Consider the following 16,930-nt stretch of genomic DNA (forward strand, 5'->3'; position numbering starts at 1 on the left):
TTCAAATTGTAGCTGCGCGCGCGATTGAGGGTTCCCATTGTGAATTGTGTCAATATTGTGAATGGGCAATTTTTGTTCTTAGGGAAATTCTCTCCTGTCTAAACAGTAAGGGAAATTCTCTCCTGTGTCTAAACGGTAGGGGAAATTCTCTCCTGTCAGATGCTCTCCTGTGCTCATTTTTGAGCTTCAAATATGAGCACAAAAATACCCCAATCATAATTCCAAATATAGCAAGTATAATATTTCTGGATTTTGCTATTTAAAATCTATATATTTAATATTACCATTTTGCACCGCAAATGTAAATTAAACTTATTCATTTCCGTAAGTGGTTCCAAAAGCACAAAAAGTGGTTCAAAAAGAAACGCTCTCACCTGTTGTAGTTCGGCCATGGTTCGAAATTCGAACTTTTTGCGAATTGAAAAAGCGCCTAAATTTAAATGTCATTTAACTCGCTTTATGTTCTGTTTGATATACGTTCCTGCCCTCTGGGAACTAAAAAATCTTGCACATTGAGTTCCAGTTTTTGTATATTTATTGCAAAATTTGATTAGATTTCAAAAATACTTTAAAACTATGGGCTTTTAGGTGAAGAATAAGCGCAGAGAACTTGGAATAAAAGTGTTCTCAGGTATATTTTGTGAATATTAATACGTTGTATTTGGCTGGAAAGGCTAAAAAGGTGCATGCAAATTATGTACGTTTACAGAGACTATATTTTGGGGTATTTTCGGGTTTGGTTTTCGCTTTTCTAGTCAAAACATGGAAAACTAAAACCCTTTGGCTTGCGGCCAAAGTTATGAACCATGTGTGGGGAGGCAACGGCACCAATGAGCACGGAGGATATTGGTAAAAGTATTTGATGTACAATTAAAAAATAAATAAACTCAAAATAAAAATTGTAAAATATAGATCTTGCAATCGAACATACCACTGAAAGACGAGAGAGAGACCAGAGACCAGGCAGAGATCAAACCAGACCAAGGACCACACGGCCGGCCAGCCACTATCCAGCAACGTTCAAGTGTGGCACAGCAACTCCTGATTCGACACGGAGGGCAGGGCGCAAAGGCCACGAAATGAGTGTGTCTGTGCGTGTGTACGAGTTCGAGTTCGTATGTGTCTCTGTGAGTAATGGAATCCCTGAATCCGACAAAGGGCGACAACAACTCGGGGGGCTGGGACTTGTCCAGTTCCAGGCGAAACTCGAACCAAATCCTAATCCCAATTGTGAGACGAGTGCTGAATCCGAAATTCCTTCACACGAGTCCTGTCCAAGTGCATCATCCTCCACACATCCATTGCCCTCAACTCAAGACTATTAGTTGTCCATTAATTATCGAAAAGACAGACACAATGTAAGGGGAATCCGCACTCCGCATGACGCGTCCCGAATTGCCAGAGCAATGTACGATATGAAACAATTGCAAAGTGTCTCTTCGTCTGCTGCAATGGTTATCAGGTTATCAGGTTACGGAGCGAGTTAGCCGTGGGAACCTGCATCCCACGATGTCCTAGCGAAGGTCTTAGAACAATCCTAATATCCAAATCCTGATAATCCAAATCGAATCCTGATACACTCATTTAGAGACAGAGAGAGAGATCAATGTCCCATTGTCCTGCCTTCACTAATTTCAATCCAAATTTATCCACAATCCACTCCAAAATCCAAAATCAACATCAAAATATCCTTCCTTCCTCATCCTCATCCTCCATTAATCCTCATCCTCCTCCTCCTCCTCCTCCTCCACATTATACTCCAAACATAAACGCGCAAAATGGGGAAGAGAAGAAAATAAAAATTAAATATTAATAATTTGTTGATCAAATGCTCGCGACATTTCGTTTGTGTTCTGGTTTTTCGATTTTCTGGGTTTGGTTTCATTTTTGTTATCTCATTACAGGCATATTTATTCGGAATCGATGTTTTTGTTTTAATCTTGTTTTGTTTTTGTTGCTTTTGTTGTAATAAATTATGCTTGGTTTTTGCAGCCAAAATAATAAAATATTGGCTAAGAGAAGCCGCCAGTTAAAGACAATTAAAATCGGTAAAACAAGGAATGATGAACAAGGGAGGCTTGCCAAAAATGATTCCTTGAGTTTCAATTTTAGTTTCGCGAAAAGTTTTGGACAAATCATCCGGTTTGGTTCGGTGTTAAGTGTAGTGTTTAAAGAGTTTCTCTGCCTGAAATCGTGTGGCACTGTGGGAAAAGCAAGTTTTTTGTGGTGTTGTCTTTCTGATGTTCCGAATCTCGTTTGACTGATGTGTGCTGTGGGTTTTGACTGGGTCGATTGATTGAATGATGGAACACGGTGGCTTGATAGTCAATTTACAATGTGAATCGATTGCTTGGGTTAAGATTGAAAGGTAGTACTTAGTTTATCTTGCTTTTCCGTCTCGTAAGAATTATTATAGCTTAATGGATGATGATTGGTAGTGTTTAGTAGTTAGAGCGTGATCGAGACCTGGAATAGGATTGACGGCGCACCGGCGAGTATGTCGGGGTGCCGCGGCGACGCGGTCTCGATGAGAACGAACGTGAACGAGACCTGTCAAAAGAGAATAGATAATAGTGATTAGCTCCAGGGAACATCCAGGGCACACTTCTGCATGCAATTACCTGTCACGCACGCTGTCACGGACGCTATCGCGGGCGCCTACGCCTCCTCCACTGCCACCACTGCGGTCGTTCTCACCGCTATCCTCGCGCACCCGAATGTAGGCAACCTCACCCTGGGGAAACAATTGATTGTTCAACTCCGTCCTCATCTTGCTTCCTCGATTCCACTTACCTCATGTGAACGGAAACGCGAGTCGTCCAATTTCTTTATGGCATACTTCATGTCCTCGTGACGCAGGAACTCCACCACGCCCGAGCCGTCTTTGTAGGTGTCGGCAAAGCAGACGTCGCCAGCCTCGCGCATGTGATCCTTCAGATCCTGCCAGGAGCCAGAAGGGGGCAGGCCGGTTACCATTACACGGTATTGAGACCGCTTGGCCGGAGGACCACGGCCGCCCATGCGACCACCATCACGCCCATTGTTGCGGTCGTTGCGATTGCCACGGTAGCTTCCAGGGCCGCCGCCCCGTGGAAACTCGACGCGCAGGCGATAGCCATCGTAGTCATAGCCGTCGCGTGCCTTAACCGCATCGTCAGCATCGCTGTTTTTTTTTTGCGCCAAACAGGGGATATTGTTTATTTGGTGTTCGCTCCTGGTTTTGTGTGTATTTGGATGTAGCCAGTTTCTCATTACTCACCGCGCATCTTCGAATTCGACAAAAGCAAATGGCGGACCACGCCGATTTTTCAGGTCCACAAATGTCACTTTGCCGAATTTGTGAAAAAGATCCTGGATGTCCTTGGTGCGGATATCTGGGGGCAGATTTCCAACGTAAATGCGGCACTCGTTGCGGGAACCCATATTTATTCAATTTGTTTTACGTTCAGAACTTAGAAATATTAATTAAAATTTGACTGACTTTTTTTCAGAATAATAAGATGGCCGACAGTGTGACCGCGTTATCGGGAAATATACCCACAGACCCTCGGAAATATACCGAAATATACCCGTACATTTTCAAAATATACTGTAAATATACAGTACATCTTAAATTATTTTCGTCGATTTTGATGTTCTATTTGAAATTACGAGCTAGTTAGGAGTCTCCGTGATAAAACTATATTTTTTTTTTCTTAATTTAAGTAAGATCGGTGTTTCAAAATATATTACTCTATAAAATGATAGAATTTTTCCAAAATTTAAAAGTCGAAATTTTCTTTGCTCATGAAAATGGCCAGTTCTTTAAGGTGTAATGGCTCTTTTCGCGGAAGTATATCTCTTAGATTATTATAGTATTTAAAAATACGAAGCTTCCCCCTGAACCGTTTGTGAACCGTTGGCATTTAAAATAAAAAATTTTAAAATTAACTTTGCATAGGTCACAACTATCCGAGTCTGCCGCTTTGATCTTGAACAAAAAGGGTTTGTCGTATGTGTGTCCAGTCATTAGTCTGTTTATCATTTGAATTCTTTTGGCCTTCCATTTGCAACTGTCGGTTTTTTTGGGTATTTCTGGGAAATACTCGACTAGATTCGTGCCCTTAGTTCTACTTATAGTTCTCATTCCAAATAATGAATATTTTGTTATTTGTTTCCTTAAGAGCTTCTTTAATACTAAACTTGGTGTAAATGGTTTATCCTTCTGCAGTAGCCCTTTTTGTCGGCTTTTTCGTTAATCATTTGTGTCCAGGTACCCAAATAATGTCTAATTGTTGTACCTAAGCTCAACTTATTGTATTACGTATATCAGAAAGTATGTAAGAGTCTGTTTGCTTTTTATTGATTAACCTAATTTCTCCCAACCCATCACAAAAAAGCACAGCTTCTTTATATTTGTTGTTAGAACATAACTCACTAGCCTTCTTAATTCCTATTAACTCCGCACCTACTGATGAGAGACTAGATTGTATATTTTACTTGTACATTGTGTTGTCAGGTAATTCTACAATGCCTATACCAACCGTGTCATGCACAACTGATGCATCCGTTGACAGAATTTTCCACCCTTCCTTGAGATACTTGTTCTGTATTACAGCATAATTTCCTCTTCCGAGTAATCTTCTTTTGTTTTACTCAATACCTTTTCTACTACATTTGTTTTTGAACACAATTTAAAATTGTAACTATTTCGTGTGTGTTTCAAACAAATATTTGAATGCTCTTAAAGTTTTTGTATAGCTGGTTACTGCTCTTGACATTTTTAGTTCCTCAAACATAGTCGGATTTATGTTTTGGATTTTAAAGAGCTCTTTGGATGTAAGCCATTTTGCCCTGAACCTTCTCAAAACCATAGCCTGAGCTCTTTCCATATCTATCCTTGCTCCAACTCCCACATCTGCAATGCTGGTGATAGCATATTTATACCCGGTACTCGAAGAGTAAAAAGTATTTGTGGGGAATAACGGTTGTATGTAACGCACAGAAGGAAACGTTTCCGACCCCATAAAGTATATATATTCTTGACCAGCATCAATATGCGAGTCGATAGAGCCATGTCTGTCTGTCCGTCTGTCCGTCCGTCTTGTTTGTCGGCTAGTTCTCAGAGACTATAAGTGCTAGAGCCACCAAATTTTGTTTCCGGACTGCTGTATGCTCACACTGAAACCAGTGTATTTCAAAAACGAGCCACGCCCCCTTCCGCCCCCGCAAAAAAAGGGCGAAAACCTCCCAAATCTACAGTTTTAAAGATTAATGGAAATGGCCATATCTATCAGATCACCAAATTGGGATCCGATTGGATGATTATTATAGCCAGAATGAAGAAATTAATTAGCAATGGCTAGACCCATTGAGACCAATGGCTAGTTGTGACTCGTAAGAAGCGTCTCACACGTCCCTTCTCGTTACTCTTCCATTACCGGGTAAAAAAAAAATGTTGCACTGCTGCATTTCTTGATGTTCAACAAGCGATCGATCGAGTCTGCCACAAAGGTTTGTTGTGCAAGATAAAGAAATGGCTACCTGCTCCGTACTATTTATTAATGAAATCATATCTGGCTAAATGATGCTTTTACGTGCAGCAGAAAACCGATACTTCATCACTACTTCTCATCAACGCAGGCGTCCCACAAGGAAGCGTATTGGGACCAACTCTACACCCTATATATGGCCGACATGCCAGTTACAAACAACTGCACTGTTGCAACATATGCTGATGATACAGCCGTTTTAGCCACAAGCACATCTATAAATGAAGCTTCTGAACTCCTGCAGAGTGAGCTAAGCCTAATTGAAGATTCCATCCTTCGATGGAAAATTCGAATCAACTCCCTGAAATCCGTCCAAATAACGTTTTCATTAAGACCAGGTAACTGCCCAAATGTTACACTTAACATGGAAAAATCACATTAAAGAAAAATGTCAACAACTTAGACTTAAAACACTAAAATCAATACTAAAGCCTGTTTGGACCTACGCTATACAGCTCTGGGGGACTGCTAGCAACTCAAATATTGAGATACTTCAGCGTTACCAATAAAAAACTTTGCGACACATTGTCAATGCTCCGTTTTACGTATATAATGCAAATATCCACAAAGATCGTAATATTCCAACCATTAAAGAAGAAATAAAGAAAACTAGCAAGAAATACATCGACAGACCCCACAACCACGAAAATAATTTAGCATTAAGTCTATTGGACAATAGCTTAACAGTAAGAAGACTGAAAAGATACCACATTCTCGATCTCCCCGATAGATAAATCCAACAAACTGAAAAGATGTTATATATATAATGGCAGGGCTCATTGGAAAACTGCTATTTCTGTTAATTACTTACAATTTACGTATTGTTTAAACAAACAGATTGTAAATATAAAGAGAGAGAGAAAAAAAAATTTTTTTTTGGGTATAGGTGTGATTTTTAGATTATTTAAAAACCTCCACGCTTCTCTGCTGTTTGAATTTATGTTAATTTCTGTTATTTTACGGGCGAAGCTGTTTTTTTTGCAATCTTTAGTGCCTTTCTCCATTTTGTCTTTGCCTCAACCGCCCTGTAGTACTTTTGAAAAGATGGTTCTGCATTTGCTTGTATTTGTGCGTCACGGAATTCTCTAAAAAGCTCAGCATGAGTCTCATCCCACCATAATTTTGGTTTTTGTTGCCCTATTTGATATGTTGCAGCTTTTATTTCTCTGGCCAAATTTTTTGCTAGACTTTCTATATTTCCATTTATTTTACCTATACCTATTTACCTAAAAAGTCAATACCTCCTGGTATTGACTGTGTCTCCAAAGCCAGTGTGTCTTTCATTGAAGTCTTCTGCTATAACGCATCTTTCAAATGAATCGAGCTTCTCTATGAGCCTGTCTATTGTCTGCTTAAAATAGGGGAGTGGTATCAGGGGTTCAAAGTATGATATTTTAGCTATTACAATATCTTGATTGGTTTCAAAAACGATTCTTTTTAGATTTAAATTATTTTTATGAGCGATGGCCATGAAGATCATGAGAGAACACTTCCGCCAGAATGGCAATGCTGACGTTCTCACTGTAAAGGAAAATTTCTAGATAATTTTTATTTGCTTTTGCGACTGAATGTAATGTTGCAGAAATTTCAAATTTGATTTTAATGTTTTACAGGGGTCTGTCTACTAAAATATCATCCGATTTATCAATCAATTCAATCACTCTGATGGCTGACGCAATAAGTGTGACCGCCGACTACAAGTATATCGAAATATACCTTCTCATTTTTTTAAATATACTGTAAATATACAGAGGAACCGAACAAAACTCAACCCACTTAGGCCCCCTATATTTAAGCAATTGAGCACCTAGAGACATGTTTAGGGGAAAAATAATGTTTGTAAATCCAATGCTCCTTGTAGCCTTACAATTAGTCATAATATTTGAAGTGGCAAATGGTGGACAATGGCTAATCATTCTTTGTCCATGAAGGGGAATAAAATATTCTCTGATTTTAATATTCGGTGTAATATTTCCAGCTAACTGAGACTCTGAGCACTGAGCATACAGACTAATCATATAAACGAATCAATTCTCTACAAGACTGGAGTATATTAAGAGCTTCCTCTTATTGGATTGCTTACAAAATAAGGTTTAAGCCAAAAGGTCAAAGCATAAAAGGTAAGTGTGCTCAAATTATCGACGCACACACAGAAATATCGATTCCTTGCCATCACTAGAAACAGAGCGTCGAGTCGCGACAAAAAAAAAACAACAAATATTTGCATGTGCAATAAAATAAACATTCTGTAGCTACCTTAAAGCAAGCGCAGCCTTGTCAGTCGGCGGGAAATATGGTCAACTCGAATAGCAACGTGCGATGCATCAACTACTACGACCTGTGTCGCATCTGCACGGACAGCGGCGAGCAGAACACCAACGTTTTCTCTGCCGAGGGACGCGCCAAGAATTTGAGCTCCAAGATATACGAATGCCTGTCCTTGCAGGTGAGTGGGCCGTCGCCTTGGCATTTGCGCAGCAGTTTGCAGCTATTCAAGTCGCTTTTTTTCAGATTGACGAAAAGGATCGGCTGCCGAAGGTGGTTTGCGGTCAGTGTGTGCAGCAAGTGGAGCAGATTCATGCCCTTCGTCTAACATGCAAGAAGACCCAGACGATGCTCAACGATTGCCTCAACATTCCCCCGATGCAGAGCCACAACGACAAGCTGTACATCAAAGATGCCATCGATGGCACAGGCAAGAGCCTCACCGTGGTGGGCAGCAGCACATTGCAGTCCACTCCCGCCAGCAGCAGCAGTCAATCCAGTAATCTGCTTAACAGTATTATCCAGGCTGTGGGCATGCAACCCCAGCAGCAATTTACCATCACGGTGGACAACAGTATCCCACAGAAACAGCAGCAACCTAAGCAGCCGCCTCCGTCTCCTATCCAGCAGAAGTCAGACAAGCAAACGTGAGTAAGAGGATCTTCTGCCTGCAATCAAACTTACAACAGTTCCATGTTCATTCTCCAAAACAGCGTCCTGGAGGAGTTCATACGTTTAAAGCCGGACATCAAAATAACTCCCTTGGGAAAGCGGGATCCAAGTAGTGCTCCCGTTTCTGCAGTCCCCAGTAAGCCGCAACTTCAGCCAGGGACGCCAACTGCACAGCCGCCGCCACTGCAGGCACAAACAATAAGAACTGTGTCCGCGCCACAGATGCAATTGCAACCAATGGTGGGCGAGCAGTCCATCTGGCAGCAAATACAACATCTCCAGCTTCAGCAACAACTCCAACAGCTCACCAGTCAATTGGCGGCCACCAGCCAGTTCTCTGCTTCAGAGGATGCTTCGAGTCCGAGTGAAAGCAAGAAACCAAAGCTCAATTTTGTGCTCTCCTCGCCAACTGGACCCCAGTTTAGCACATCGCTCCCTCAGTATGCTGGAGGCCAGCCCCAGCTGCAGTTGCAACTAATGCCCGTTGGCGGTGCACCTGCAGCAGCTGGGGGTCAGACACAGTTGAATGCCACAGCTCTGCTCTCCAGCCTGTCCGGACCACAGTCGGGTTCGAGTGGAGGAGCAGGCAATATTCTATCGCCCAACAAATGTTTTCTGCCCATAACCATTCGCGACGAGAATTCTGATCAACAGATTGTGGCGCACATTGACACCAAGAATCTTGTGCTGCCCACTACATACCAGGTGCAGATGAAACTACAGCCACAGCTGGCCACCGCTGATGGTCAGCCAATCATGGAGCTGACGCCCACCTCCATTCCAGCCACCCTGCAGCTGACGCCGCAGGCCTTGGGAAATGCAAACAATTTCCAGGGAGCCACTACAGCAGTGTCATCCATGGGACAATTTCAGAACATTTTCCTTGCGCCCCAGCCTGCACAACAACAACAACAGCAGCAGCAGCAGCAGCAACAACCGCAGCAGCAGCAACAACAACAGGAGAATACCTTACAGCAGCTTAAGAGTCCGCAGCTTTCCGCAAACACAGCCACAGTGACATCACAGCAGATCATCAGACATTCGAACTTCGCAAATCCACAGCTGCTGATCAGGAATGTCCCCGCCGTATCGAGCATGGCAAAAGCCACCAAAGAAGAGCCCACCTTTAAGATTCCCTCACTCAGACAGAGGCAAATGCAGCCGCAGCAGCTACAGCAACAACCAGTAAATAACAAAGTGATTACTTCGCCAACATCAACACTTGTGTCGTCCCAGCAAACATCGCCAGTTCGCAGCCCAGAGCTTAAGCGCGTTGTTGCACAGGCTAAACCAATGCAGTCTATGGATTCGCCGCCCACAGCCACATCTTCCAATCCGGCTGCCTTGCAGCGACTGTCCTCGAGCACAACCATCACCAAGGTCGTCAAACCGCAGCCAGTGCCGGCTAACACGAATATGCCACTGCTGAACAAACAGAACATAACCATCAGTCGAATTCCCACGCAGACTTTAACCCAAACGACCCTGTCCAAACCGTCTATTCCGCCTCCGGCACCGACTTCGGCTCCAGCTCCGTCTACGGCAGCTGCAGTAACAAAACCTGCTCTTGCTCCTCCTCCAGCGCAGCCTCCTTCGATAGCGGTGCAACACAAAAAAATGATAATGGAGAGTCCAGAGAAACAAGCGCCGAAATCAAAAATACCACGCTCGCCGCAGCCCATCTGCCCAGCGCCTGGTAAGTCTCCGGAAGCTCCTCCGCCCGGTTTGATCTGCCCAAAGTGCAATCGCGAGTTCAAGAAGAGGGAACATCTCGTCCAGCATATAAAGCTGCACGCAGGCCTGCGTCCCTACAAGTGCACCGAGGATGGCTGCGGCAAGGCGTTCAGCCGCAAGGAGCATTTGTCACGGCATCTGATCTCCCACTCTGGCAAGAAGTTGTTCACTTGCGAGTCGTGCAAAAAACCCTTCTCGCGCAAGGATAATCTTAGCAAACATATGCGGTAAGTACACATATAGTAGAGTTTATGCTTATATTTTTAAATTGCTTTTCTTTTCTCCAGGATCCACACAAATCCGCCGAATGAGACGCTGTACTGCTGCGATGTTTGCAATAAGAATTTTGCCACCAAATTACACTTCGAGAAGCATCGAGAAATGCACAGAAAGCCGCGTACAGCTCCTGCCTCTACAGTAACTTCATCCCCGCCAATGCGAACCAATGGCCAAGCTCCAGCAAAGGTGAGTTCTTCCGACTCCGCAGCAAGACGACAATTTTTCATAAATATCTTAACTTCTCTCAGGATGTTACATTTGAAATCAAACAGCACGCCACGCAGCAGCAAAAACAAACCCCAACTCAACCGCAGCAGGCTCAAATTATGCATGTGGTTACCACCCAGGATCACGCTGGGAATACCATTACTATTACCCAAGCACCCGACTCGAATATGCCCTCATCGCTAGCTAACTATGTTCAGCTGGGCTTCCCCAACTTTCCCAACTCGCCCGCCAACCAATTAGTTTGTAAAAAGTAGACTGTCAACCAACCCCACCCCCCAAACTAAGCTTAGATCATCCTAGTCCTTGATTTTCAGTTTGGTTTAATCTAACTGCTGGTCATCAGTTCCTTAATATATTATTTTAAGTTGTGTTTCATAAGACTTGGGGATGCCTCCGCCCCTACCTTTTGGTGCAATATTACTTTTAAACTTTTACAAAACTATTTTATTTTATTTTTTGTGCACTTCGTTCCAGCAAACGGTGCTCTCGATATTCCACCAAGTAATTTAGTAGCCACTTCCCCTTAACTGTATGTAAATCCTCGATTTTAAGATGTACGTGTAATGAGTATTGTAAGGCTTTGTAAATATTTATCGATCGATGTACTCGTAGAAGCTGTAAACAAATGATTGTAAGATACCTTTTTTGGGTGAAATGAAGATGTGAGAGAACGGATTCCACTCATAGAATAAATACATAAAGTATATAATTTATGGATAAAAACGATATTTGTATTGTGTATGTGTATTTCATTTGGTATTGCACACTGGAGCCATCGGTTTTTGTAGGTGCGCTATAAAGCAGATGGCAGGCTGGGGCTGGCCCCAATGTTTACGTGAATATTTTTGGTAAAATTCGTTCGACTGAAAATACGAAGTTTATAATGTTAATTCCACTGGCCAAGTATCTGCAAGATGGATGGAAACTATTTCGCAAAAGCTCGTAATTATAATTCTAGCATGCGAACGAATAGCAAACGAAACGAATAACATAAGCAAGCCAGATATCCAAATCCGAATCATTAATATTAAAGAAAACCATTTCCCATGAATCTGTTGTGTGTTTACGCATTTAATCAAAGAAGATGCATTTTGGGGATGGGGATGTTTAATACTTGGTATGGTATGGTATGTGTTTCTCTGAGGGAATTACATGGAACGGGCTTACAAAAATATAAATTATATAAACTAGATGGAAGACTACAGCAAGCATAATATACATTTAAACATACAAATCTTTGGTTTAACAATTAAATTAACAAAACTATGTCTACAAACTGCTGGTGAAGAACGAAAATAACATAACTGAGCAGAACAGAACAGTTACTTGCGATGTCGGTTGCAATGACGTCACTATGGGGAAAAACAAAACATACTTTCAGGCGCCAGACAATCTAGTGCTGGCGTGTTTCGTGAGTGTAAATGGTTTGACCTGTGACTGTAATCCGTAACAAGTGTGAAATAATTTATTATGAAAATCATAATGAGTTTGCTTAGAAATCAGAGTGAAGAGCAAATTGTGAGGAAGGTGCATGAAAGCAGCAAAGGTCGCGAATCCACTTCAACTGCAAACCAAATGTTGATGGAAAACAATATAATACTAAAAACTATAGCTACTGGTAACTGGTAAATAGGTAAAGGTCGTGCAGTGCAATGTTAGGACTAAGAAGTGCCCGAAACCGAGTCCAAACCGAAGCAATCGAATGCATTGAAATAGGGTGCAAGTGCAGTAAACTAATATAAATGGCTACCTTGCTGGTCTGATCTGTCTCTGTATCAATCATAGCTGAGGGCGAACTGATTGACCTTTTGCACATCTCCCCAGACCTGAATCGCCTGGATTTCGGAGAGCGAGAAGAGCGTCTCGTATTTGCTTATGAAATTGTGACCCGTTTCCCTGACCTGGTACACGATCATTGTGGAATTATCATAATCGAATGTAAACTCTAGGCGAAAGGTTGATTCTGTGGATGAAAGTTGGAACGCCTCATCAATCTCGTTCATAATACTGGCAAAGCTTTGGGTCAGATTCTTATCACTATCACCGCCTGTACCATCGAATATATTTAGGTAGTGCTCCTGCTGCAGGCTGCTCCACTCGCCGTTCCGCTTGTAGTTCTCGATGATCGTCTGTGTGGGGATCACCACCTTGAAGTGATATGTGATGTTGTCTGTACACACTGGACTGTTCACAAAGTTCACCGAGAATCTGTAGACAGAGAGAGAGAGAGAGGGAGAGCGAAAAATTGACTTGACAAATCATTTGTTTATATCTCTCATGTATATGCTAATGACGTCGCGATCCGATATGTTCCCCCATTTGACCCCCGTCTACGAAGCTGATTAGTCACTAAATTCAAACACCCGTATCATATCTTTGTTTGTTCCTATGGCACATGGCGGTTCGGCAAGTTTTTGGACACCAGACCCGTCGTCATTCCTCAGTGGGTGCGAAAAACGTGCCAAGCCTTCAAGGTACGGAATTGGGATGTTTGAGGGATTGTCATTTGGAATTTCATTGTTAAATTTTCTTAGTCATTTTGGGTGTTTAATGATCCTGGTTTACCCGATTTCTTATCTAAGTAAAACACCTTACAAGCAAATAGTACAATATCTTATTAATATGACACATTTCTGGTGCTAATCAGCGGCATGTTATCGATTTGGAGGCTAGAGATAAGAAACTCAAGGTCCGTTGGTTTTTCCATTATCTTGTAGCCCAGAAAACCCAACCCGGATTCCATGGTGTTGTAACAGATCAAATGGTATTCCGTTTTCTGATTTATTGACATCATTTGCTTAACCCACACCATGCCGATTATTGCTACAATGATTTGTTCGTTTCTTTTTTGTCGGCTCTGTTTTCAATTTTCAGATTGTTCTTTGCTGTTGTCTTCTTTGCCGGGCCGGCATCTTCAGCCACTCAGTTGCGCGTGTCTGCTTTAATTTTGTGCTGATGATGTCATTGATTGTGGAATTGATACAGCAATATCCAGACGAGTCCACTTTACCCGCAAGTATAACTGCATAAGGTACATACATACAAACATGCACATGTATGTACGTACGTGTGTATGGACGTGTCTAACTGATTTTCTACCATCTACTTATCGATTCTTCGATCGGAAACTCATAATTTGCCTTTGTTATTTATACGAATCTTTCAATTTTGTAGCCCATTTGTATGTTTCATGTGTGCGCCATAAATCGTCCGCCAGTTCGTGAGAATTTTCCCTCTAATCGAGTCAAATACACATTCCTTAGGCTATTAAAATTCGGCACGCAAAGAACAAGTTTCCGTAACTTGGGCCAGGAAATTTGCTAATCGATTTTCTTAAAGTTCCAGGAAAATCTCTAACCTTTAAGGCTGGGATGTTGATTTTGCTTGGGCTTTTGAACTTACTGCTGAGGTTGCTGGAGCAGGGTGCCGCTGATGGTTAACTTTGTTACGCAGTCCGAAGCGTTGGCATTGTTGGGCAGCACCGCTAAAAACTTTACATCAGGCATTTTGGGTGGTTCTGTGCTCGGAATTTCTGTCTCTTGTATGGGATGAAATGCGCTTTGGCTTTGGCCAGCTGACAGGCCTTGCAGTGTTTATTTTTAGCGGCTGTAGCGGTGTGTAATTGTAAATTATGTCCGGTGAAAAGTTGACAAGTCGTTTGCTTTGGGCTTGTAAATGCAGTTGCCAACGGTAACAATTGGATTATAACTCTAAGTACTGATTGACAGAGTACTTAGCACTCGGCGGGCTCGGGCAATACTGTTCGATGGTTAACAAGAAGGCGGCTATTTTAAGGGGAAAACGATATCAGGCTAAAGATCGCACACCGACGTCACGGGTAAAGTACTTTAGGCTGGGAACGCAAGCGAAGTACATATTTGTTTGTCCGGTTACGAGATTTCTTTAAACCGTGAGGCGGCGCGGTGCTGTTCCGTCTGGCCTGCTATCGCGCTCGCTCGCTGAGTCAATACTGTGTACTCTGCTGGGGCCCCATAATATTTTGGGGAGCAGCCGATGCAGGCGGTGAGCGGCAAAACAGCAGCTGAGTGATCCCTCACACCTGTTTGGCTAATTTATTTCTCTCGAAATTCCGCTGAGAAATGAAAGAACTTTGTTTACTTTTGCTCTCAACAGTGTTGCCATGAGGACTCTCTAAGTTCATTCAAATTTCAAACGTCTGGCGCTCTCGGTTCTGATTCCCGATTTGCAGTGCTGACAGCTTAGCCCATTAATAGCTAGAAATGGCTATTAGCCAAAATTTAATGAAACGGGGCTCTAATACTGCCAATAAGCATTCAGCATAATTTTATCGCTTATAAAATCAGGGAAAAGATCCGTCCAATACCTTAAGACGGTAGGAATCAATTTCATCCCGGCCATGCCAACATCCCTCAGAACACGTCAGCCAAAAAAGCACACAGACGGGGAAAATACACAGTCGTTAAATGGCATCTTAAAGATGCCATATGTGAGATACTAAAAGAAAAATAGGAGAGAGAGTTAAACGCAGAGGATACTGCTTACTTTTTCCCTCTACCTCAACAAAACCATGGTTCCTAAATAGAAATAAGCTAAAAGCCATTGACGCTAATAGGATCTACACACTGTGTTGCTGGTTCATTAATGATACGAAATCAAAATTTTAAATTTTCAACCGTCACCACACTCCCACCCCTAATATTGTCAGCCTGCTATCGATATTTCGTAACTTTCGTGTGATATGGTCGACTGTCGCCCATCTCGTTGTTGTCGTTTTTTTGCCACATAGAGTGACAACAGACTGCTTTGATATGCACACACTTGCCAAAATGTCGCAAACATGAAGTAATTATATAAGGAGTTGCCGTCGGATGGCGTTCTGGTGTGTTTTCGGCCTCTAAATGCTAAGTGCGTGCTCGCTTGTTCATGCGAAGGGTTGTGTGCACACGATAAATTCGTTTCACTCAAACTTACTGCGCGGAACCCATTCACTCGCATTTATTGACAGCATGCTAAGAGTCTCTTATTGTGCCGACGGGCCCTCCTTATATAATTGCTTCATGGTCGCAAATAACATTTGTGATACTTGCGATACTATCGATAACTCATCGCATATAATATTTATTGTACCAAGTACACATCACTACGGCCACCTAAACTAAATAACACGAAACAAAGTCAAAAGTTTTTCTATAAAAAGAATTTAGTAAATTAAAGGCATTGATTAAATCAAAGTAACAGCAAAATGAAGACATCCCATCTGGTGCTTGTGGTCTGTTTCCTGGCCGGCGTCGCACAGACAACGCTGGCCCTGAAAGAGGAGGACTGCGAAGGTATGTACATATCTTGGCCACGTAAGTGGTAAATGTTCTGGAGCAGATTTTCAACCAAAATCTTGTAGTTTGTATCAAGACTGTCCGGCGCTTTGCGGCTTCGCTCGACGATGCCATCAAGGGTGACTACAAGCAAATTGAGACTGAATTCAAGAAGTTTTGCAAGACACAAAAGAACAAGGAACACAGATTCGTGAGTAGCCGGCAAACATTGCGTTCTTCCGCCTATTGAACACGTATGCTAACACGTGTGCTTTTTCCATGCAGTGCTATTACCTCGGTGGTCTGGAGGAATCGGCCACTGGAATCTTGAACGAGATGAGCAAACCCCTGAGCTGGTCCATGCCAGCAGAGAAAGTGTGTGAGAAGCTGAAGAAGAAGGATGCGCAAATCTGCGACCTCCGATATGGTACGTACGCCTGCGAGAAGGAAGCGTGTGTGGCAGCAAACTAACTATATGTTATTTATGTGTAAATGCAGAGAAACAAATTGATTTGAACAGTGTGGATCTGAAAAAGTTAAAAGTACGCGACCTGAAAAAGATACTCAACGACTGGGATGAGAGCTGCGATGGCTGCCTGGAGAAGTCTGACTTCATCAAGCGCATCGAGGAGCTGAAGCCGAAGTACGCTCGCAGCGAACTGTAGATCGCATAGCTCAAAAGTCTAGAGTTAGTTGTGTAGTTACATGGAACACGCCCACTCAAATAGAAGAAACCCCCCACTACACATCCATATTTTTAGTTAATTTACAATTTTGATAGACTTTGAGAGAATTGAATATAATATATACATAAAGAAACGATATTTTCAAATAAAAAAGAAACCAAGAAACACACTACAATCAGGGCCAACTCTAGGGCACTGCCAGCGTGGAGGGTGCGGGCACCTCATCTCATGTATCTCATGT

The 16,930-nt window shown here is 42.5% G+C and overlaps 4 protein-coding genes across 6 annotated transcripts; 2 read left to right on the top strand and 2 right to left on the bottom strand.

The window, feature by feature from the left end:
• Nucleotides 1-660: 660 nt before the first annotated feature.
• On the bottom strand, nucleotides 661-3,511 carry LOC117586245 (serine/arginine-rich splicing factor 1B). Its single transcript, XM_034276183.1, has 4 exons — nucleotides 3,260-3,511; nucleotides 2,794-3,163; nucleotides 2,622-2,734; nucleotides 661-2,550 (listed from the first exon to the last, which is right to left on the bottom strand). Exons 1-4 carry the CDS (start codon nucleotides 3,421-3,423, stop codon nucleotides 2,442-2,444), a joined length of 756 nt encoding a protein of 251 aa, XP_034132074.1. The 5' UTR covers nucleotides 3,424-3,511; the 3' UTR covers nucleotides 661-2,441.
• A 4,199-nt stretch (nucleotides 3,512-7,710) lies between these two features.
• Nucleotides 7,711-11,361, top strand: LOC117586171 (zinc finger protein 853). Of its 2 annotated transcripts, none has more exons than XM_034276081.1 (5): nucleotides 7,711-7,977; nucleotides 8,043-8,443; nucleotides 8,507-10,429; nucleotides 10,490-10,667; nucleotides 10,730-11,361. In XM_034276081.1, the coding sequence occupies exons 1-5, from the start codon at nucleotides 7,825-7,827 to the stop codon at nucleotides 10,961-10,963; spliced, it is 2,889 nt and encodes a 962-aa protein (XP_034131972.1). In that variant the 5' UTR covers nucleotides 7,711-7,824; the 3' UTR covers nucleotides 10,964-11,361. The 2 variants fall into 2 exon arrangements, with proteins under 2 accessions (XP_034131972.1, XP_034131973.1); XM_034276082.1 differs by having other exon boundaries at nucleotides 8,510-10,429.
• Nucleotides 11,362-11,418: 57 nt separating this feature from the next.
• LOC117586173 lies at nucleotides 11,419-14,680 on the bottom strand. Of its 2 annotated transcripts, none has more exons than XM_034276083.1 (3): nucleotides 14,112-14,680; nucleotides 12,460-12,917; nucleotides 11,419-11,572 (listed from the first exon to the last, which is right to left on the bottom strand). In XM_034276083.1, exons 1-2 carry the CDS (start codon nucleotides 14,213-14,215, stop codon nucleotides 12,485-12,487), a joined length of 537 nt encoding a protein of 178 aa, XP_034131974.1. In that variant the 5' UTR covers nucleotides 14,216-14,680; the 3' UTR covers nucleotides 11,419-11,572; nucleotides 12,460-12,484. The 2 variants fall into 2 exon arrangements, with proteins under 2 accessions (XP_034131974.1, XP_034131975.1); XM_034276084.1 differs by lacking the exon at nucleotides 11,419-11,572 and having other exon boundaries at nucleotides 11,763-12,672; nucleotides 12,763-12,917; nucleotides 14,112-14,678.
• A 1,156-nt stretch (nucleotides 14,681-15,836) lies between these two features.
• Nucleotides 15,837-16,825, top strand: LOC117586255 (mesencephalic astrocyte-derived neurotrophic factor homolog). The gene is made up of 4 exons (XM_034276196.1): nucleotides 15,837-16,021; nucleotides 16,090-16,214; nucleotides 16,289-16,430; nucleotides 16,502-16,825. Exons 1-4 carry the CDS (start codon nucleotides 15,934-15,936, stop codon nucleotides 16,666-16,668), a joined length of 522 nt encoding a protein of 173 aa, XP_034132087.1. The 5' UTR covers nucleotides 15,837-15,933; the 3' UTR covers nucleotides 16,669-16,825.
• The last annotated feature ends 105 nt before the right edge of the window (nucleotides 16,826-16,930 follow it).

The sequence above is a fragment of the Drosophila guanche genome, unplaced genomic scaffold (assembly GCF_900245975.1).
Source record: "Drosophila guanche unplaced genomic scaffold, DGUA_6, whole genome shotgun sequence".
NCBI lineage: Eukaryota > Metazoa > Arthropoda > Insecta > Diptera > Drosophilidae > Drosophila > Drosophila guanche.

What these genes read in the sequence shown, in the direction of transcription:
- LOC117586245 (XM_034276183.1), bottom strand. Translation starts at nt 3,423, where the DNA reads ATGGGTTCCCGCAACGAGTGCCGCATTTACGTTGGAAATCTGCCCCCA. An exon ending in GTCGAATTCGAAGATGCGCG is followed by an intron (nt 3,164 to 3,259) that starts GTGAGTAATGAG and finishes AAAAAAAAACAG; the next exon opens with CGATGCTGACGATGCGGTTA. An exon ending in CGCGTTTCCGTTCACATGAG is followed by an intron (nt 2,735 to 2,793) that starts GTAAGTGGAATC and finishes TTGTTTCCCCAG; the next exon opens with GGTGAGGTTGCCTACATTCG.
- LOC117586171 (XM_034276081.1), top strand. Translation starts at nt 7,825, where the DNA reads ATGGTCAACTCGAATAGCAACGTGCGATGCATCAACTACTACGACCTG. An exon ending in CAGAAGTCAGACAAGCAAAC is followed by an intron (nt 8,444 to 8,506) that starts GTGAGTAAGAGG and finishes CATTCTCCAAAA; the next exon opens with CAGCGTCCTGGAGGAGTTCA. An exon ending in AATCTTAGCAAACATATGCG is followed by an intron (nt 10,430 to 10,489) that starts GTAAGTACACAT and finishes TCTTTTCTCCAG; the next exon opens with GATCCACACAAATCCGCCGA.
- LOC117586173 (XM_034276083.1), bottom strand. Translation starts at nt 14,215, where the DNA reads ATGCCTGATGTAAAGTTTTTAGCGGTGCTGCCCAACAATGCCAACGCT. An exon ending in CTGCTCCAGCAACCTCAGCA is followed by an intron (nt 12,918 to 14,111) that starts GTAAGTTCAAAA and finishes CTCTGTCTACAG; the next exon opens with ATTCTCGGTGAACTTTGTGA.
- LOC117586255 (XM_034276196.1), top strand. Translation starts at nt 15,934, where the DNA reads ATGAAGACATCCCATCTGGTGCTTGTGGTCTGTTTCCTGGCCGGCGTC. An exon ending in GAAAGAGGAGGACTGCGAAG is followed by an intron (nt 16,022 to 16,089) that starts GTATGTACATAT and finishes AAAATCTTGTAG; the next exon opens with TTTGTATCAAGACTGTCCGG. An exon ending in AGAACAAGGAACACAGATTC is followed by an intron (nt 16,215 to 16,288) that starts GTGAGTAGCCGG and finishes TTTTCCATGCAG; the next exon opens with TGCTATTACCTCGGTGGTCT.